Below are 21,283 nucleotides of genomic sequence, written 5' to 3'. Positions count from 1 at the left end.
ATCCCTAGTGTATTATATCCTCTTACAGCTTCGATTTCTTTGTGACTTATACATTGGTCATTTGATCATATTTTACAGTATATATAAGCTGGACTACCTTCTGTAGCTGCTTTTACTGTACCACCTTTGTTTTTATGCTCTTTCCATTTTTGACTGAGTACACCTCTCTGCTTGACTCTACTCCGCACTCCCATGCGACACCCCCTTCACCTCGGCCCAAGGCTTAATTATATCCCTCTTGCAGCAACACTGCACTGCCTGACAACATAATGTATGCAATGGTAGGATAAGGTGTTGAAGAGGAGAGACCCAGGTATAATATTATACAGAAAGGATCTTAAGAAGGGATGTGAAGAAGGGTTCCGCTGCAATTTGTATTCATCTCTACAGGTCAGGTTACACGTTACTGTGGGAAGCAGGCGTGTGTCAGAGCTCTGACTTTGGAGCAAAAAAGTCAGAATTTACATTACATTCAACAACCTGGGTTAGGAACCGAGTCTGCTTTTATTATTTTAGCTTTTTCAGCTTAGATATTTGATTTGGAGATAGGATTACTTTAAACAGCAAGATGATCATCATGCAACCTCAGATAAACCAACAAAACTAAATAATGGTGATGATTACAAGAACACGTATTTCTTTACATTGTTTAACCTGGATGGAAACAAATTATTAATGATACAACAATCACCTATGATTTCTAATAGTCTTATATTTCCTTTGGTATATTGATTTGTAATGTAATGATTTCAGGACTTTGCTGCTTACCTGGCATTCTGTGGCATTGTACTGCACAACGCCCAGCTGTATGAGACCTCGCTGCTGGAGAACAAACGCAATCAGGTACTGTATGCCGTATTTCCTCTTTAGTTATTACCTGAAATGGCTTGTCATATAAAAAGCTCACATTATATGTAATATGGGTATGTATCTTCGACTTTATAACATGTACAACCCTTTCTGTGGACAAAATACTTAAAGTGGACCTGTATTTTTTGCAGACTTTAAAAAAAAGAAATGTTTTTGGTAATATCAGGTGGGTTGACTCAGTTAGTGAAATCACCCCCATTCCTGCTGCACTCTCTTTAATGAATAAATAATGTTAAGCTCCTCATTATAGAAAATCCATTAGGGATGTGCAGCACCATCATCTGCCCTATGCAGTTTCCTGGAAATGAACATTTTGGTGGCAATATCTTGCAATTAAGAGATGTAAGAAGACAATGTGGAGTTCAGCTTGCCAGCATCCTCACAAAACTGAAATAAGTTTTGGGTGGAGTTGTTCTTTAAAGTGGCACTAAACGCAGGAGGTAAACCTTAAAATGCATTCAAGTACCTTAACTATTAACAAAAATGTATCTTATTTGTGCATTACTCGGCTGTAGATCCTCAAATCATCTCTGAATTGGTACTGACACTGTCCTTCCTTCTGGAGGGTGGCTACTTTTGTTCCACATGGTACCTGTGTGTGTTGTAAAGTAGCCAACGGTCCAAGCTCATTCCTGTGATGGATTACAATTTCAGGTTTAGTTTACTAATTTGTATTGAGATTGTAGTCCATCAGATGAGCGAGCTTGGAGCGATGGTTACTTTACAACATACACAGGGACCATGGGGAACAAAAGTAGCCACCCTCCAGAAGGAAGGACAGTGTCACCACCAATTCAGAGATGATTTGAGGATCTACAGCCAAGTGATACACGAATAGGATACAGTTTTGTTAATAGTTAAGGTACTTGAATGCATTTTTTTAAATTTATCTCCTGATTTTAGTGTCACTTTAAGGAATATATATAGCACAGAGCTGAATTTCACCATTTTTGGTTAGTATTAGGTTAGTATTTATTAAAATGTTTTCCTTGTAACCATTCTGAGAAATAAAATATATTCCATGTAGCCAGTTGGCAGAAGACTTTCATGTTTTTCTGGCATACTGATTTCCTCAATGAGCATTCATTAAGTGTTGCTCCCTTGCTGATTTTGCAGTCAATATATAGATATAACAGACAAAAAGAGCAACAGCAATAGCTTTTAGTTTCCCAATATGATCCCGGAGGAGTAGACTGAACTTTTGTTTTATTAGGGCAAGTTCTTTTTTTTCAATCTCTTGATCTTTTCCTTTTGTATATTGTATAATAATAATTATTATTATAATGTCATGGTAAAAGAGATACATGCAATCCGTCTTTTTTACAGCATCAGATTCTATTTACAAAACAAAATAAAGTTTTTGGGAGAGAATTTGATGTTAGTTGTTTTGGCATTGGCCCATTAAAAGCGATGTTCTTGAATGCCACATTTGTGAGATCAGTCATTGCAAATAATTTGTTTTGCTGACCCAGACTAAGTCTGGTATATCAACATTTACTTGACTATTAATATTACTGATTGCTTGTAGCTTATTTTGAGATTAAGTGCTCCAGAAAAGGAATTAAAGAGTTCTTTTTTTCAGGATTTAATATCTCTCTTCTCTGCCCTATTTTGTGTCTAGCATATTTTATCATTCAGCTGGCTTTGAAAAAAATCCAGTGCAGAGATCTTAGCAGCCTGGGTTTTGAAAATGATTTAGATTTACCAGTTGAGGTTGATATGTGAATTGCATGTACAATTAAAATATTAAAGCAGAACCCTGGGCATTTTTGTTTCTGAACCCTTGAAGTGCAGCTACCCCCTCACTGCAATGGTTAAGTGCTTGTTTTTTTTCTAGGTGCTAAAAAAAAAAAGTTATTCTCAGCTGATCCTCAGAGTTGGCTTGCTCTTTGACTGGTCGCTGGTGCCTTTCTCATTATGCAGTTTAAGGATCCTTGAGTCATAATGTTCTATACACACAGGGTTATTTACAAAATGGTGAAGAGTTTGGAGAGGGCAGGAGAAGTGAACAATCTATGCCAAAATAGCTGATTTGGAAAACGTCTCCAATTCAGCTCACTTCACTCTTGCAGTGCAGGGGGTAGCCCCACTTCAAGGGTTAAGAAAAAAATTTGCTTTAAATATTTGACTATATGTATTAAAATATGAAATATGGACCATTAAATATGGAATATTTTAACTCTAAATTCCCTTTTGCCCTTTTCATTGTTTTAATTTAGTGAATTGCATGCTTTGTATTATATGTACCGACTGAATATTTATGGTTGGGATTGCACTATCCATAGGTGCTCCTTGATCTTGCCACCTTTATCTTTGAGGAGCAGCAATCACTGGAAGTTATTTTAAAGAAGATAGCAGCCACAATTCTTTCCTTCATGCAAGCTCAGAGATGTACCATCTTCATTGTGGATGAGGACTGCCCTGTAAGTAAACTGTTGGGGGAAATAAAAAAACATGTTTAAAATACCAGATTTTAATTCACAAAGATGTTACAAAAGCTTAGCAGCCATTAATGGAGTCTGGAGTTTAAGCTGCATAAATGGAATCCAAGCCGAAAAGTGAAGACTTGCTATGCTATAGGGAACATCTCTAAATGGTGAATGTGCCTGAGCCAGTACCTTTTGTCCAGAATTCCTCCTAAAAGATAACAGTGCATTTCCTATTATTTGAAGATGCCTAAGCATCCCCGTACCTACAGCCTCATAGCTCTATGTCCAGTGTACTTGTAAGATTAAGGCACTGCCACTGCCTCTGATTGCTAGTCTCATTAGATTTGGAGTGAGAATTAAGTGAAATTTGCTGATGTTACAACTCACTGTTGTTCTTGCTGGAGGCTGTGATGTAAAGAAGCAAAAGCCCTCTACCAAGATGGCTGCCTCCACACAGAGACACAGTCAATTATTGGGGAAAGATCAGCTGCAGGGAGACCACAGGCAATACTAGCCCTTTGCCCTCTGTCTACCTTTTTTGGACAGTAAGTAAAAGCAGTTTTACTTACCTGATTCCCGCTCTTGCTGGCTCCCAGACCAGCGATCTTAGCCTCTTCCCCCCCCCTCCAGATACCCGCTGACGTCATCACATCATTAATCCTTACATTTTCAGGACAAAGGAAATGTATCATACAAATGATAAAAATATCACATTAAAGGAGAACTATGGGGTAAGTGTTTTTCCCCATAGTTCTCATCAGGGTCACGGGAGGACATAAACTAGCGTCCTCCCATGACCCAAAGCTACAGCTCGCGGTATACTGAGACCGCCGCAGCCGGGACGGATCCCGATATTACTGTGGAGATCCACCCAGCCAGCTGCTTGATTGACAGCTGGCTCTGCCTATCTAGAGGCAGAGCCAGCTGTACCCGCCCTCTCCCCCATTCGTTCCTCCAGTCAGCTCTGCAGGGACAGGATCGAGAAGTGAGTGAGCGACGGTATGTGTTCGCTCACTTCCCGATCTATTGAGCCGACGTGTGACAGTTTCATTGTCACACGTCGGCTCGAACTATGAGGTTGAGTGAAAATCGCTCACCTCATAGTTCTCCTTTAATAATAGCCCTATAAGCAGGGCTGGACAAATCCCAGCAACCAGGTAGCCAATGCTTCTTAAAAGTTACAGCTGACACCTACCATTTGAGGTTTTCTCTAGTTGTTGTGAATGGAACTGGCCATAAAAAACTAAAAATATCCTGCCAGCTCCTGGATTGGACAGACTGACTCCTGAATTCCATATTCATTTGTCCACCCCTGCCCTATAATAAAACCACATTTTAAAAACAAATATGTAAAAAAACCAAAGAAATCCACTATTGTCATGTCTTCAATGAAAGATTGGCTGTATGAGTCTTGAAATTACTTGCGTAAATCCTCCTTGCTCATCACCCTGGGGTATATAACGTATCTTTTCTTAGGATCATATTTTCTATCAGCCATTACTGTCATGGGATTGTCTTTCACCCTCATGCAGTTCTCTGCTGCTCAAATATTACATTGAACTGATGTCCCTGAAGAAAGTGTTTATTCCTTTATCAACATCTCTTCTTTAGTTAATTTCCCCTGTGGACCACCATGGTTCACAAAATAGAAGAAAACAAAATGACCCTGGAAGTACACATACCTACTATAATTATGAATGTCTTTTTTTGCAGGATACCTTTTCCAGTGTATTTCACATGGAGTCTGATGAATTAAAAGAAGCTGCAGATACCATAAAAAGGTACATCTGACTTTAGAGAATAATCAAAGATGTAGCTTATAGTTTCTGGAAAAGTTCTACAGGGTGCTCTTCGACACTTAAGATTAATGAATCTCATGTTAACCCCTGTGATAACTTGTTTGTACCATTAATAGATGCTTTATATTGCAATGTAGACATTTCTTACTCTTAAAGCAAACATGAAGTCATCTAAAACTGACTAAACTAGTAGATCCATGCCACAGTAGACAAGTACATTGAGCTGCATGTCAGTTTAGGTTTTCTGTTGAGCTCACAGGAGCTTTGAATCCTAGGGAATCCTGATATGCATGTATCAAACAGCTCCACACCCTCTATCATGTCTTGTAGCTTACTACTGGCTAGTAAGCCACCCATTAAAGTGATGAACTATTAATGAGGCACAGGAAGCGGAAAGGAGGTAGTGGGGTCAACATTTCAACCACAGGAGCTGGTCAAAATTTTGCCCCAGGATTTGAGTATCCACAAAGAACTAAGGGGGAAACAAGACTAATCTACTAGCACCTGCATGTGCCAACTATGACACAGAACAGGGAATTTATAAGATTTTGAATGATTTCAGGCATGTTTCAAATAATATACTTCCAATATACGCCATCCAGTTTCATGAATAATGTTTATTGCACACTAACAAAGTTTGCCTCATACAAACTCTCCAACTTTTTTAATCTGCTGGAATGTTTTAAGTGTTTTACAGATATTGTTTCTATCTTAGGACTCGAGTCTAACAAATGCTGCTGAGTAAAATGCTTCAGCAGCATTTTTTAACATGATGGAAATACCAATGGTATGAAATAGAGCACAATAACCAATATTAACTAATCAAACTCCAGATTTCATTAGCCTGATTACAATGAAACACTGGATTACAAAACAAGATTGCTGTTTGCACTGTTCGGTTAACTGTGTCATTAGAAAAGTATGTTTGTATAAGAAGTTCTAGTATCCTTTGCAAACTAAATATAATGAACATACTAAGGGGCTCATGTATAGGAAATTCCTAGGCTCCTCAGTGACATCTAGTGGCAGTAATGCCGTGCAAACAGCAATAGTCCAGCTTTGTGCTGAGTAGGAAGTTTATACACGAGCCCCTAAGTAATAAATACAATAAACTAAAGTGTTCCTAAAGCCAGTTTTTTTTTTAACATTTTGGATGAAGAAGGGAATTGATAAAACCCCGCCAGGTTTTTTTTCTTTTTTTTTTTCATTTAAGTCACATTTGAGAGATTTCCCTTATAGTAGAAATAAACTCAAACTTTGTCTCAATAATGAATTCAGATCAAACATATAAACATTGCTTAGCAAAGTATTTCTTTAAAATTTTGCCCAAGCACTTAGTCATCATGTTTCCGAACAGCTGGCTCCAATTTTCTCAGCCCAGCCTCCCTGAACTTCCTGTCCCAGTGCAAGATCACAAGGGATTAAGCGGTCTGCAGCAGCCATCCTCCTACTGAGGAGTAGCTGGAAGCAGGGGAGTGGCTTCCCTTGCTGTGCTGGTGTGTTTTGTGGAGACGATGTGTTTGTGGGAAGGAGCCACCCTAAAATATCAGATATCAGGATATCAAAGCCACTGCCCAGGGGACCAGCTGATTCTGCAAACAAACATTTAAATATCAAGGAGCAAAATCCATAAACTTCCTTGAGAATAGGAAGTAAGAGCATATTTCACTAAAGTGAGAGAATTCTCCTCTTATTCTCTTAGTTATCACCAGAGAAAGTGTTCCCATTGGATTTTTCTCCCTTTATACTTGTTCCAGTGAATTTTGGATTTTCCCTCAATTCTACTCCCTGTGACAAGTGCCATTAGAATAAAATAATTTAGAGGGTGAATCTCCCCTCCCAAAAAAAAAAAGTTTAATTAATTTAAATACAAAAAAAGATGTTATAGAAGAGCTGAAATATTTTCTCTAGAGAAAAGGTTTGCAGGTTCCAGGTTCCCCTCAATTTTACATAACCTTAAAACCTGGGCATTTGCTCATGATCCTCCCTTGATGTGGACCTATTCTTAAAACCCAAGTCCAGGAACTAGCATGCATTTCAAAGTTTAAATGCTTGTTATGTCTATGTATTAGAGGAATAAGGGGTAATATTTCCTGTCATGCTTCAGTGCATTTCTCTTCCCCTTTTGGCCCTGCATTGTACTTGATGACGTAAGAGTGCGACTGCTGGCCTTAGCATCTTAGAGAAGATGCTTTGTGGCACAGATGGAGGGAACCTGCAGGAGGGAGGGGCGAGGTAAGTAATACACTTTATTCCTTTACCCCTATACATGTGCAAGGGTAGTTTTTGTGTAATTCCCAGAGTTGGACTGTAAAATGTAAGGTTTTGTTTAGGGATGCACCGAAATTTCGGACGCCGAAGCGTATGGGCCGAAAATGGCACCCTCTGTTCTTAAAGGTTTGCAGGAACCAATCAGAGGTTTGATAGGCATACCCCATCCCAGATAGCAAGGATAACTTGCCACAAACTTGTGGTGGGGTGAAATTGTAATTTTGTTAACTTGCTGCACATATTCCTGGCAAGTTGTAGACTTGCAGAACACTTGCAGCACAAGTTCTAGTTGACACTTTTTGAATTTGTAGCAAATTTGCTTGGCAAGTCTACAGCAAGAGTCCTGCAGGTCTTAGCAAGAGCTCGGCAAGCTCGCTGGTCTGGAGAATTGCAATGCAGACTTGCTGTAATTGTGCAACAAAATTGTGAAGCTTGGCAAGTCTGCAATAGTTTAGCAAGTCATTTTCAAACTTGCAGCACAATTTCTTGCTATCGGGGATCATGTATTTGATTACTGAATTATACTGATATTGTAATTAGCCATCAGGGACTAGAAACAGGGAGAGCTGTTTGACAGAGACACCATGCAATGGATTAAAAGAGCAGTTGCAGAATTCTTACTGTCAGTTTTATATCATTCATTACTGGCTTGTTGCACTGTTTGTAGTATACATTGCCAAAGTCTCTGCTTAAGCAGAGATCATGTGACCAAAATCCTAACCTTTTCATTATGTGACGGGCACTGTAGGGAGTCTGGAACAGCGTGTCCTCCTGAAAAGGCTACTATTTTAACTCTTTAATTACGCCCTATCTATCGCAGCAGTACTGATAACAAAGCTTGTAAGTTAAGTTTGAATATGTTTGGTTCATCTTCTATTGTATCTTAATTAATGGACCCATGTTTTAGCCTTGTCCCGGGAAGACAAGTTGCACATTGCATAGCTTATCTAGAAAATATACCAAACGTATACATCTAATTAAAGGCATGGAATATGAAAGGATTTTAGTGGGCATATTGCCTGGAGTCTAATGTTATAACTTACATCACTGTTTTATACTGCTTTACAAATATCTGCACAAATGAATGTACATAACCACAATAATTTAGTTAATTACATTTTCCATTAAGGAGTAGTTCAAACAGAAAGAACAGACAGTTGTACCTATACAAAATTTGTTGTTATAGTGAGATGTGTACATATTAATATGAACACATCTGGTGTTCCTGCCCTTGCTACACAGTAATTCTGATCTGTTCCAGTGTACGAGGACATTGTGTGCCTAAGCCTTGCTCCTCTGTTCCCAAGTACAGATAACAGTTCACTGCTACATTTCTTGCAGTATTAGTAGCTGACAATCTGCTAGTAATGCAGACCATGTCCGGCAAGCCTACAACATGCATCCCTCATACTGCTGTAGGATTTTTCGCCTTGCAAGCCAATGTTATTGTATGACAGACAAAGCTGCTTGTTGCTATGGTATGATTAGTTATCAGATTTGAGTGAAGGCCAGTCAGTGCAACCATAGAAGTTCTGCTTTTTTAAGCCAAGCTTGTAGCGTGACGATTTGGAAGGTTTTTTCCACTGTCGCTTTGCAGCCACAGTCTACAAGTTTGTATTCTCTTGTGTTTGCATTAGCTTTCTTTAGATGTTTTCAGTAATCTAGCCCAGATGGTTTCTTCACATGACTCTCCTTAATAAGTGCAGCTGTATGACTTGTACTGTAGATTCTTCTGAAGAAACTGTTTTCAGTTGTAAATCCTTGACATATAGTACTACAAACATTATTGTAAACCAATTTCTTTATTCTTGTAACTGTGGGATTCTGCAACACTTCATGTTAGTAAGTCCTAACCATTATTCATAGCTTGTATGGGTGTTTTGCAATTATTATTAGCAACTTCTGTTTATAGAGTCCCCAAGTTGTGCTCACCTTCTACCCAGAATTCATTACTCTATCTTCACTGACCAATTATTTTCAGTGCAAACCTCCAACTCCAAGTATAGCTCTGTTTTCATCATTACCATCAGCCACTCCTACACCACTCCCTGCACTTTTCCACCTTTTCTTCCCCTGACTCTGGATTACTGTCAGTAACACTTATTTCATCCTCCCTATCTCAATCCTTGGCTTTCTTTCTTCTCCTTCCGTCTATCCCTTACTGGTCCATCCCAGTTATCTTGATTCACTTTTCCCCCTATTCGACTTCCAATAAGGCTTACAGTGGCGAAATGTCTTGAATGGCCGTGTACAAAGCTATTTAGTTAATTATGTTTTTGTTTAGATAGTGTCCCCACAGTGATGACCACATGTACTATACTCCTTGAGAAAGATAATGACTTCTTTTCTACAGGTTAGTGTTGGACATAGTAGATGCAAATTGTGAAAACTAAGCTCTGTCTCATCTAAATATATATGGAAAAGTGCCATTTCCTGTATAGTTTTATTTAATGCATTTATGGAATCTGTATCTACACACAAATGCTGATCAATTTCTGCATGTGTTTTTTATGACTTATTGTAACTGTTTAACGAACGGGCATATTTATACTAGTATATTGACAGCCCACTAAATATAAATGACATAAATGTTCTAGACCACATCTATGCAGAAATGTGCAACTGTTTTATTATTAGAAATAAATATGTGTAATGTTAAAGTTGAATAGCTAGTATATGTAGTCCAAGAATGATAACACCAACTGCAACTAGATCCGAGGCTTACAACTAGGGGTTGCAGAGGTCGCAGCTGTGACCGCACCTGTGCCTAAAAAGGACCCCTGCTGTCAATTGGATTGGCTACTAGCAATTTTATTTGACCTTCGCAGCCTGTCCTTTATCAATATTGAGGAGATGGGGGTTGGTACTCAGTCAAAGTAAGGTAGAGAGAATGGTCCCCTACAGCACCAGAAGTGGGATAGTGAAGAAAAACTGGAAACTCCTTTCTCAGCCTGATAATGTACATAACATAAAATAAGCTCTATGTAAGTTATGTTGTTTTCTAGGGATGTATGGCTAATTGTACACTTTTTTGTTCTGTAGCTCTGCCCCCAAAACACTTTGTACAAATATATGACAGGTTTGCATAGGTTTCATCCTTCAGTTTGAAACCCATTGGTTGTGACAATGAACACTGATGTTTGTCAGTATGATGCAGGGACAGAGAGTGTAAAGTGTTGTGATTAAGAATCTTGTGGTTCAATGCAAAAGGTAACATGCTGTATAAGAGAGTAAAATATACAAATATGCATTATTTATGAATGCTGTTAAGGGCTCGATTAAGCTGGCCAAAAACTGGTCGATTTTCGTATGAACATTCATACGATTCATCTTGTGAGAACATTCAATAATGCCATTAGAGACTTGGCAAATGTTGTTCAAAATTTTGTTTAACATTTGATTTTGAAATTAATTTTCCCGAACAAAATCCACATTCACTGTTAAGATTTTGTTGGAGAAAAATATTCCATCCTGCTTCTTTGATTTTTTTGTTACTAAGGTTGGAAACAATCATCAGTTTGACCCCATCAGCTATTAGAAAATCCAACAAAACATTCTGAAAACGAATATTTGCAAACAGAATTCTACAGGGTGCATGGCCGGCTTTAGAACATCTGTCTTCTTATTTTAGACTTGCTGGTCCTTTAAGAAAGACTTTCCATACTGAATACTTTAAACACACCCTGTCACATTAGATGTATATTCCTGATAATCTGATACATTAGTATTCCCTAGAGTCTTCATGGAAGCCGAGTGTTGGGATAATGATATTACAGATATGGGATCCAGATGCTACCATTGTGGGTTATTATTTCTTTATGAATGGTTTAGTGCATGGGTTCGTTAGGCCTAACCAATTTGTTACCAGATATTTTACTTAATTTTCAGCAAGTCCAATTGTCTCCAGCTGCCTTGGATGTTTTCCCTTAAACCTGATTTGTTAGTAGTATAGAAAAAATAGTGCAATGTGATCTTGGGAGGCTAGATGACTTGTCTGCTGGGAATGACCTATAACCTTTTTCAGCATGTGAGTTTACTAACCTTTGTTGTAGACATGCATCTTTTTCCAGATAGAATTTGCACAATAGTGACACCCACTGGACAAGTTAAACTGCTTCTACTGTTTAATGGAAATGTGCTGATCAACACAATTAGGTGGAATTCATGATTTAACTTGGTTATCTTCCACCAGTTTGAAAAGTAAGGATTCTTCGGAGCACATGTTTACCTATGCATTCCATGAGTGCACTGATAGAAGAAATGTGTTTTATCAGACACAGTACCGATGCATCAATCCTGATGCATCACACTTTTTAAAAAAAATTGTTAGAACTTTATAGAAATATCACAAGTAACATTTCATTAAGTTCTATAGGCAAAGCGCAGTGTGATGAGTTGTACCACATCGTGGCTGGCTTCACTGAAAAAAATTACAGCATCCATTAGAGTGCCCCCTTACATCAGTTGTTTCCCATTAGAGTGCCCCCTTACATTAGGTGTTCCCATCAGAGTGGTCCCTTACATTAGTTGCTGGCCATCAGAGTGCCCCCTCACATTAGATGCCCCCATCAGAGTGCCCCCTTACATCAGTTGTACCCATCAGAGTGCCCCCTTACATCAGTTGTCGCCATCAGAATGCTCCCTTACATTAGTTGTCCCCATTAGAGTGCACCCTTACATTATTTGCCGCCATCAGAGTGCCTCCTTACATTAGATGCTGTATTCAGCGTGCCCCCTTACATTAGTTGCTGCCATCGGAGTGCTCCCTTACATTAGTCGTCCCCATCAGAGTGCCCCCTTACTTCAGTTGCCCCCATCAGAGTGCCTCCTTACATTAGATGCCCCATTCAGCGTGCCCCCTTACATTAGTTGCTGCCATCGGAGTGCTCTCTTACATTAGTCGTCCCCATTAGAGTGCCCCCTTACTTCAGTTGCCCCCATCAGAGTGCCTCCTTACATTAGATGCCCCATTCAGAGTCCCCTCTTACATTAGTTGCCGATATAGGAGTGTCCCCTTACATTAGTTGCTGCCATCTGAGTGCCCCCTTACATTAAATACAAAAAAAGGGAGAACGCTGATGGGGAAACCCAATATAAGGGGGCACTCTGATGGGGACAAGCAAGGTAAGGGGGTATGCTGATATGGACCCCCAATATAATAATAATTAGTTATCCCCGCTGCCGTCTTACATTGGTTGTACCCATCAGAGCGCGCCCTTATTTTTGTATTTATTATAAGGGGGCACTCAGGTGGCAGCAGCTAATGTAAGGGAGCAGTCTAATGCGGATAACTAATAGGTAATTGTCCCCATCAGAGTGCTCTCAGCCAGCCATAACCTAGTCGGCGATCGCGGTCCCAATAGAATCGCTGCTCAGTCCAGATCTGGATACTGACAGCAGGAGAAAACAAAGTGAGAAAGACGAGACCATCATTGTGCTACTTCTACTTTCACTGTCCAGTCACAGGCTACAGTGGGTTTAGGGCAACCTAGGCTCAGAGCAAGTGGATTGAATGATGCTCGCCATCAGACTGAGAATATCCAGTAGAAGCAAAAAAAGTACTGCAGAGAAAATCTCCTGATTAAAGCTGAAAATAACTGCACTGGTTTTGTTGGTTTTTCTTTTAATGGCTATTCATTTTTACCTTGTTATTTTTTGCTGGAGTTCTGCTTTAAATCCACTCAAAGGTTTTCATGGCCATGACAGTGAACAGTGCTCTTTGTATCAGCTTTTAATAGTGCTTAGACACTTCTTTATTAAAAAAATAAATGCAATCTTTCTTTACTAAATAAGATTGATGTGTAGTATCTGGATACTTTGCACTATACAAGTAACAAATAGTAATAATAATCACCACCTGACTGCAATGTCTTGTCACAAAGGAATAAAGTAGCTCTTGTCTTGAACTAGTTAGGATTTATTGGTCTACAATAAGCACAGCTGCGTGTTTTCATACTTCCCATCGTTATTTGTTAGTAAAGTACCATCTCCAGAAACATCAGATGTGCAGAGTTCATCATTTCTACACAAGAGATGTTTTTTTCCCAAGCAGAGGGATATCATTACAGGCAATGGAGGCTTTCCGTCAGCGCCAGCAGGGCTCACTTATTAGGGCACGGAGGTGTATTTTGCTGATGCAAAGCGATTGCCATCAGTTATTAGCTATTCAAACAGTCCGTCTCAGACTATTCAGTGGAGGTTTTGTAAGAACTGCAAGATAAGCAAAGATACTGAAACAAGTTATTTAGGGCATCACAAGTCTTTCTGCATGTACCCTCTGAAATCTCCTGGAGGTCCTTTTCAAAGCAAACCTAAGTCTTAGATCTTCATAGGGAGATGTGCGGTTCAAGTTCATGTCAATGGTGTTTCCTTTATAAAGAGCGAGGCTTGCACTTAACTTGTACTATTGTTCTGAGACTTTGGTGAGCTGTAATGTCAACAACGTTTATTTGAAACAAAATTACGTATTATGTTAAAGACTCAATAATCCAAAATATTTATCAGAAATATGTGTAAAATTCCTATACATCTATGGCAATAAAGATTTGGGGTGATTCAATAAAAGTAAAACTAAAACTCCTCAAACACAGCACTCCTAATTACAGTAATATCTAGATAAAAACTACCTGAATATAGTAAAAGTCATAACTGCTGGATGAGTAATACCTTTAAAAAAAAAAAATAACTAAACAACCAAAGTAGTAATATACAGGTATCAGCAAGTACTCTGGTGTGTACAATTTTAAAGAAACACTAAACTCAGGAGTTAAAACCTTAAAAATGCATTCAAATACCCAAACTATAAACAAAATTTAGCTTATTTGTGTATCTCTCAGCTGTATATCCTCAAATCATCTCTGAATTCATGCTGACACTGTCCATCCTTCTGGAGGGTGGCGACTTTTGTTCCCCATGGTCCCTGTGTATGTTGTAATGTAAGGTAGTCCATCACAGGAGCATGCTTGGAGTGGTGGCTACTTTACAACACACACAGGGACCATGGGAAATAAAAGTAGCCACCCTCCAGAAGGAAGGACAGTGTCAGCATGAATTCAGAGATGATTTGAGGATCTACAGCCGAGTGATACACAAATTAGATACATTTTTGTTAATAGTTAAGGTATTTTAATGTATTTTTAAGATTTAACTCCTGAGTATAGTGTCACTTTAATAAAACATTAAAGCAATACAAACTAAATACAAACATATAATCAAGGTGTAAAATGAGAGCTTTCAAAATGTAGTAAATGCCAATTATAAAATTGTGCAAATATCCTTCTGTTACATTGTGCAAATATCCCTCTGTGGTAACCAAAAGCAACCAATACAATTCATAAAGTGCTAATATCCATCTGTGTAATTTACAGTTCAGCTTATTGAGCAAATATCCTAATGTGGTAACCAGTGGCAAGGAAAAATCAATGTCCAAAAGCTCCAATATTCTCCCAGGTGACAAAAGATGTTCACCAAAGCTTGACTGGGTAAACTCACTGGATTGGGTTGACCTTAAATCAAAAGGTCAAAAAGCAATTTTTTGGATTCATAAAAACGTCACTCCTCTGCCTTTGGATCCTTATATCCCCCTTCGATGCTCCACATTAATATAATACATTTAAGAGTTCTGACACAACAGATTCAGGTAGTTCCTATTTGCACCACTTTCAAAATGTGTTGCTAAGGCTGCAACAGATTTAAAAAGAATTACTGCCAGTGTGTAGATAACAAAACTTAAGGTAATTAAGACCAATTCTAAGTTGGTGCATAGATATAAGCATGTAAACATGCCCTGCTCTTTACTAGACCATGGAGATACTTTGTAAGAGCAGGATATCTTTGCCTTGTAAAGCCGCCATGAATGTGACAACTTCCTCCTAATGGCTGGTTGGTTGCTAGGATGCTTCCCGGCCCCAATCACAGTACTTCTAGGACTGTTTTACTAACTTATATGCACATTATTTATTTGTCCTTTTCAACTAATTTTGATTTTTTTTTCCTTCCTATAATACAGGGAATATGATGTAAACAAAATAAATTACATGTATGCCCAATATGTGGCAAATACCATGGAACCACTGAACATACCCAATGTGTGCAAAGACAAGAGGTTTTCTTGGACAGTAAGTTCATGACATTTGACTTGTTTGCAAAACTGACCAGGGGCAAGTTTTTATGTTAAAGATTTTTTGTGACATACAGTATACTGTATATTGACCTATAATTATATGCATTGGTCTGTAATTACAGAAATGACAAATGTAGAAACATATAAAAATTGGTTAAGGTACTGTATAAGACCAACTAAAAATTATAATGGTGTTTTAGACTGACATGGACCTTTTATAACTATTAAGCACTAAGTGGAGAGATCCTCCACCAAGATCCCAGTTCCACCTCCACCATACTTGTAATTTTTCTGGTTTGGCATATATTGGTAATGCAGCTCCTACTATTTTCTGCTGGAAGGTTGAGGGTCTGAGATTTCAGAGGGAAGGCCCTATGCCTGCATCCAATCAGATTGTTCAGGTATTTTGACAGCCAGCGGGGCTGACTAGCAAGATACTAAAACTTGGCCCAGTGGGAGATTACTCCATCCACATAGTTTAGCGTAGATGGAAGAATCTGTTGCACTTTTTCCATTTGACCATAGAAAATCTGCAGATAATCTATAGATGCATGACCAGCTTAGAGATGTGAGCGGGAACATTATTTCCTGTGTCTTTGTCATAAATACTGTTGGACATGACATGAGAGGACTCCTGCCCAATTATGTATTTTGGTACAGCCTTTGTCTCCATAAAGAGGACCGGTCAGTGTGCCTTTGCTATTATATAGGGGGATTGTTATTCCAATATGTGATAACAATAACAATAAGTGTAAAAAAAACATAAACAAGTAAAAATAAAATAATAATCACATATAAAAAAATAAATAAATTAAGTCCCCCACCCCCACATTTACGCACATAGAAACGTAAATACGCGTTCGATGCGGCAGCGTGCGAAAATGAAAATTGCGCTACACATGTTACGAACGTCTGAGTGAGAGCAATCATTCTAGGGCCATCAATCACTGATAACACTAAACTGATGAGCGGTAAAAGCTTTTAAGCCTTCGCCTATGGCCAATTTTGGGTATTGTAGTTTATTTAGGTTTCACGCGTGCACACAATTTTAAGGCTTGACATGTTTGGTGTCTATTTACCTGATGTGACCCCGTCTTTTATATTTTACCAAAAAATTGGGGAATAATAATTGTTTTATCATTTAATATAGGGGAAACCTTTTTTTTTTTTTTAATTCGGTAATTTTTCCTTAATATAGTAAAAAATAAAACCTCCCAATGGTGATTAAATACCACCAAAAGAAAGCTCTATCTGCCCCCCCAAAATGGTATAAAATTCATTTCAGTACAGCGTTGCATGACGGAATAAATGTCTGTCAAAGTACTGCAGCGCTGAATACTGGAAAATGGCCTGGATGGGAAGGGGGTTTAACACCGCGTACTTCAACTGGTTAAACTATTACACCTTTCTGCCGGCTATTTTTGTGCGTTAGAAGATTTTTGTTCGCTTCCACCTGCTCAGACTGCTCCTTCTTGAATTTCACCTTCCTTGAAATAAGGGTGGGATTTTCTAGGTTTTGCCTCTACCGCATGACCCCTTCTTGTGAGTTTGCAAAGTGTGCATATTTGTTTTCCTGTACACATTGCAAATGAGCAAGAGCATTGTAAAAGCATATTGCACGGTCTCTGAAATAAAAAGCACATTGCTTAACTCTACTCGTTTATTTATTTCTTTACTTCACACACCACTGGTTTGCTTCACATGGAAAATTGCACGGCACAGGGTCCACATTAAATGCTCCACATGGAAAATTGCACGGCACAGGGTCCACATTAAATGCTTCACATGGAAAATTGCACAACACTGGGTCCACATTAATTTAACAAAATCATCATCCATTCGGCTTAGTAATTATAAATATATTCCTATTTTTATCTAGTTGGGCTTTTGTTCAAATGGTATTTATAACGCCAACTAGTTAATTATGGAGTGAGCTTGGGTCATTTTGCTTACTGTGCAATGGACTGACTTTTTCCTTTTGGTTCCCCATATACACAAGATATTACTGGTCTCTTGAGATCAATTATACACAACTAATCCCAGGCAAAGAGATCATACTTGCCTTAAACCCAAACAGCATTATAAATTAAATATGGATCTTCAGATTTAGTTATGTATCATTGTATCCACATACAACAATTTTCCATTCTGCTAATATTAAAACATTTGGTTTGGCTAGGGAGCATCCGGTTCATTCAGTTATGCAAGCTGAATAAATATTTACACCCCCCTAAAAACCCTACTTAGAAAAGGATGGAAGTTTCCTTTGTCATGTCAGCAATGACGGTCTCTCAAGATTCACTATTTACAATGAATAAAGAAAAATCATTATCAGCTTGGTCCAGATCCTGAGCAAGTGGAAAGTTACAGTGATTTGAATGGTGTATATACAGACTTGCACTCTGTGGGTTATTGAACAGCTACCATGGGAGAATTGTTATTACACAGCATTGGTGTCAGCTGTAATATGTGATTTTATCTTAATGCAAACATTAATAAGACAGTACAAAGAGCAGTGATGAGTAGTGACCCATAGCAGCCAAACAGATTATAATAAGCGTGGAGCTATCATAATGAATGATTCGTTCTGATAAGCAGGTACAGGTAGGTGAATTAATTGCAAAGTTCAATGACTATGTACAAAATACAGTGCAGTTCACTATAATCAAACAAGAAATAGATGCTGGCTGATTTGATGCTATTGGTTACTGCACAATTAAATGTCAATGCACACCACACATGAATTCATGCATAAATAAATATAATTTTAAAGTGTATTTGCAGTTTTGCAACCAAATTGGGATAACACCTTTTTATATATATTACAGGTTCCCATTCACATAGCACAACTTAAAAAATTAAATTGGTGGTTACATTCTTAAATGGTTTCGTCTTGTTGAAAATTTTTAGTTAGCTTTTCTTTACCTTGTTATGGAGGGGGCTGGGTAGGTAATGTTTACCATAATTACCCTGTCTGTACTGTGCTGTCAGATTTCATTATCAGATGTAAAGTAGATTTGAACTATGTTTGTCCTAACAAAGGGTTAAAGATCTCTGGGCTTGTATGTTAATGCACTTTAAAAAAAATGTCCCTGTCTGTCCCTTGTCTTCACATTGCCATCTATTCAAGGCAATAGACACTTGCCTGTTGAGTCCCGTGTATAGTCCTACTGCAAAGAAACAGCTAAAAATGTAAATTTAAAAATAAAAAAAAAATTATTTTAGGTTTGCTGTGTGAATGCGTATACACAACACACATATAGTTGGGATTCTCAAATTTGACTGTAAAGGTGGAAATACACTTTAAACAAGCACTAAAAATCTTTCATAAAGTGTGAAAATAAATGTAATTCAAATGACAGTTTAACCTAAATGTGGGCATCTACATATCTCATGTTTTTGTAAGAGCACCCAGGAGCTCCATGAACCTTATGCAAATATTCAGTTTTTCACTGTTGGTCTAGAAGGCTGCCCATAACCTTAAATGGCCTACACCAAGGTGCCATAGGCAGGCGTGGCGAGGCCAGTTTTAGGAAATAAAGGGGTCTATTCACAAAGCTGCCGAGGGCAGCCGAGTGAATGACCGATCAGAAGTGAAGTGAGCCGAACACTGTTCGGCTATTCACTTCAGGCTGGTACGGCTGATTTCAGCCGTACATCGGCTGAAATCAGCCGTACATCGGCTGAAATCAGCCGTACATCGGCTGAAATCAGCCGTACATCGGCTGAAATCAGCCGTACATCGGCTGAAATCAGCCGTACATCGGCTGAAATCAGCCGTACATCGGCTGAAATCAGCCGTACATCGGCTGAAATCAGCCGTACATCGGCTGAAATCAGCCGTACATCGGCTGAAATCAGCCGTACATCGGCTGAAATCAGCCGTACATCGGCTGAAATCAGCCGTACATCGGCTGAAATCAGCCGTACATCGGCTGAAATCAGCCGTACATCGGCTGAAATCAGCCGTACATCGGCTGAAATCAGCCGTACATCGGCTGAAATCAGCCGTACATCGGCTGAAATCAGCCGTACATCGGCTGAAATCAGCCGTACATCGGCTGAAATCAGCCGTACATCGGCTGAAATCAGCCGTACATCGGCTGAAATCAGCCGTACATCGGCTGAAATCAGCCGTACATCGGCTGAAATCAGCCGTACATCGGCTGAAATCAGCCGTACATCGGCTGAAATCAGCCGTACATCGGCTGAAATCAGCCGTACATCGGCTGAAATCAGCCGTACATCGGCTGAAATCAGCCGTACATCGGCTGAAATCAGCCGTACATCGGCTGAAATCAGCCGTACATCGGCTGAAATCAGCCGTACATCGGCTGAAATCAGCCGTACATCGGCTGAAATCAGCCGTACATCGGCTGAAATCAGCCGTACATCGGCTGAAATCAGCCGTACATCGGCTGAAATCAGCCGTACATCGGCTGAAATCAGCCGTACATCGGCTGAAATCAGCCGTACATCGGCTGAAATCAGCCGTACATCGGCTGAAATCAGCCGTACATCGGCTGAAATCAGCCGTACATCGGCTGAAATCAGCCGTACATCGGCTGAAATCAGCCGTACATCGGCTGAAATCAGCCGTACATCGGCTGAAATCAGCCGTACATCGGCTGAAATCAGCCGTACATCGGCTGAAATCAGCCGTACATCGGCTGAAATCAGCCGTACATCGGCTGAAATCAGCCGTACATCGGCTGAAATCAGCCGTACCAGCCTGAAGTGAATAGCCGAACAGTGTTCGGCTCACTTCACTTCTGATCGGTCATTCACTCGGCTGCCCTCGGCAGCTTTGTGAATAGACCCCAAAGTTTCTGTCTGACAAAATGTAATCTTTGAATCTCTGCAGTCAGCCGAGCCTATGGAAAAAGAGCATGCTTCCATGCGCAGCACCACTGGTCAGCAATTTCCATTACTTTACAGCATCACATAGAAGCTGCCTAAGCTGCTATGTCTACAGTTATATCCTTACTCACGGGAACGATAATGTGTGTCAGGTATCATTACAAAAAATGATGTTTTAAATCAGCAGAATAATCTTTATAAATGATTTTCTTTTACAATGCTACAGAAAATTATTTTCATACTAAACTTTAAAACCATAACTTTCAATCTCAAACTTTTACAAACTTAAGAAAAAAAACAGATGGAAATTTTAAGTAAAATAGGGAAAAGAAAAGCAGAATTCAGGTACTTTGCAACCCTTATAACCAGTCCTCTTATCGTACCTCTGTATCACACTGATCTGACCTGTAGCTTCAGGCCTACTTCATCCAGCTTCCAATGGAAGTCCACAAGGTTCATTCTGCTGCTGCGCTCTAAAGGCATGATTACCATAGATGACCCAGTGCTTGGCGATTTACAGAATTGCTGTAAATCTGTTCTATACCATGTTTTCTATAGGAAATGTTTTACATCCCTATAAATACTACCTGTAAACACCTGTATTATATTCTCTTTCCTTATGACCACCTCTTACCAAACCAGGAAGTGAGTAGAAACGAAGAGTAAGGCATCAATAAAAAAATTGGATTCCACCATTCCGTTTTTTTAAAAGACTAAAAAAAAGTTTGGACCTTCCACTTTATTACCACATTAATGGAAACCATTTTATATGAGAGCCTACCTGCATTATAGACAGATACAATATACTGAAAAGTGGCTACATGCACAAATGAATGCTTTTTTAATTTTTTCCATCTGTTAGAGTTTAGAGGATCCCAGAGTGTGTGCTTTTTATTTTATAGAAGGGGCTATTCTTTTGCCGAAATAACATT

The 21,283-nt window shown here is 39.0% G+C and overlaps 1 protein-coding gene across 3 annotated transcripts in view; it reads left to right on the top strand.

Moving 5' to 3' along the window:
• The window catches only part of PDE5A (phosphodiesterase 5A), a 122,063-nt gene that overhangs the window by 58,299 nt on the left and 42,481 nt on the right, over window positions 1–21,283 (top strand). For all 3 annotated transcript variants that reach the window (XM_018560215.1, XM_018560214.1, XM_018560216.1), the window contains exons 5-8: window positions 754–843; window positions 3,156–3,293; window positions 5,013–5,080; window positions 15,378–15,486. In XM_018560215.1, coding sequence (XP_018415717.1) covers window positions 754–843; window positions 3,156–3,293; window positions 5,013–5,080; window positions 15,378–15,486 — 405 coding nt within the window. The remainder of the gene's footprint in view (window positions 1–753; window positions 844–3,155; window positions 3,294–5,012; window positions 5,081–15,377; window positions 15,487–21,283) is intronic.

The sequence above is a fragment of the Nanorana parkeri genome, unplaced genomic scaffold, assembly GCF_000935625.1.
Source record: "Nanorana parkeri isolate BGI_ZX_2015 unplaced genomic scaffold, ASM93562v1 scaffold440, whole genome shotgun sequence".
NCBI lineage: Eukaryota > Metazoa > Chordata > Amphibia > Anura > Dicroglossidae > Nanorana > Nanorana parkeri.
The sequence above is the reverse complement of the archived record's forward strand: the minus strand, read 5'-3'. Positions and strand labels throughout refer to the sequence as shown.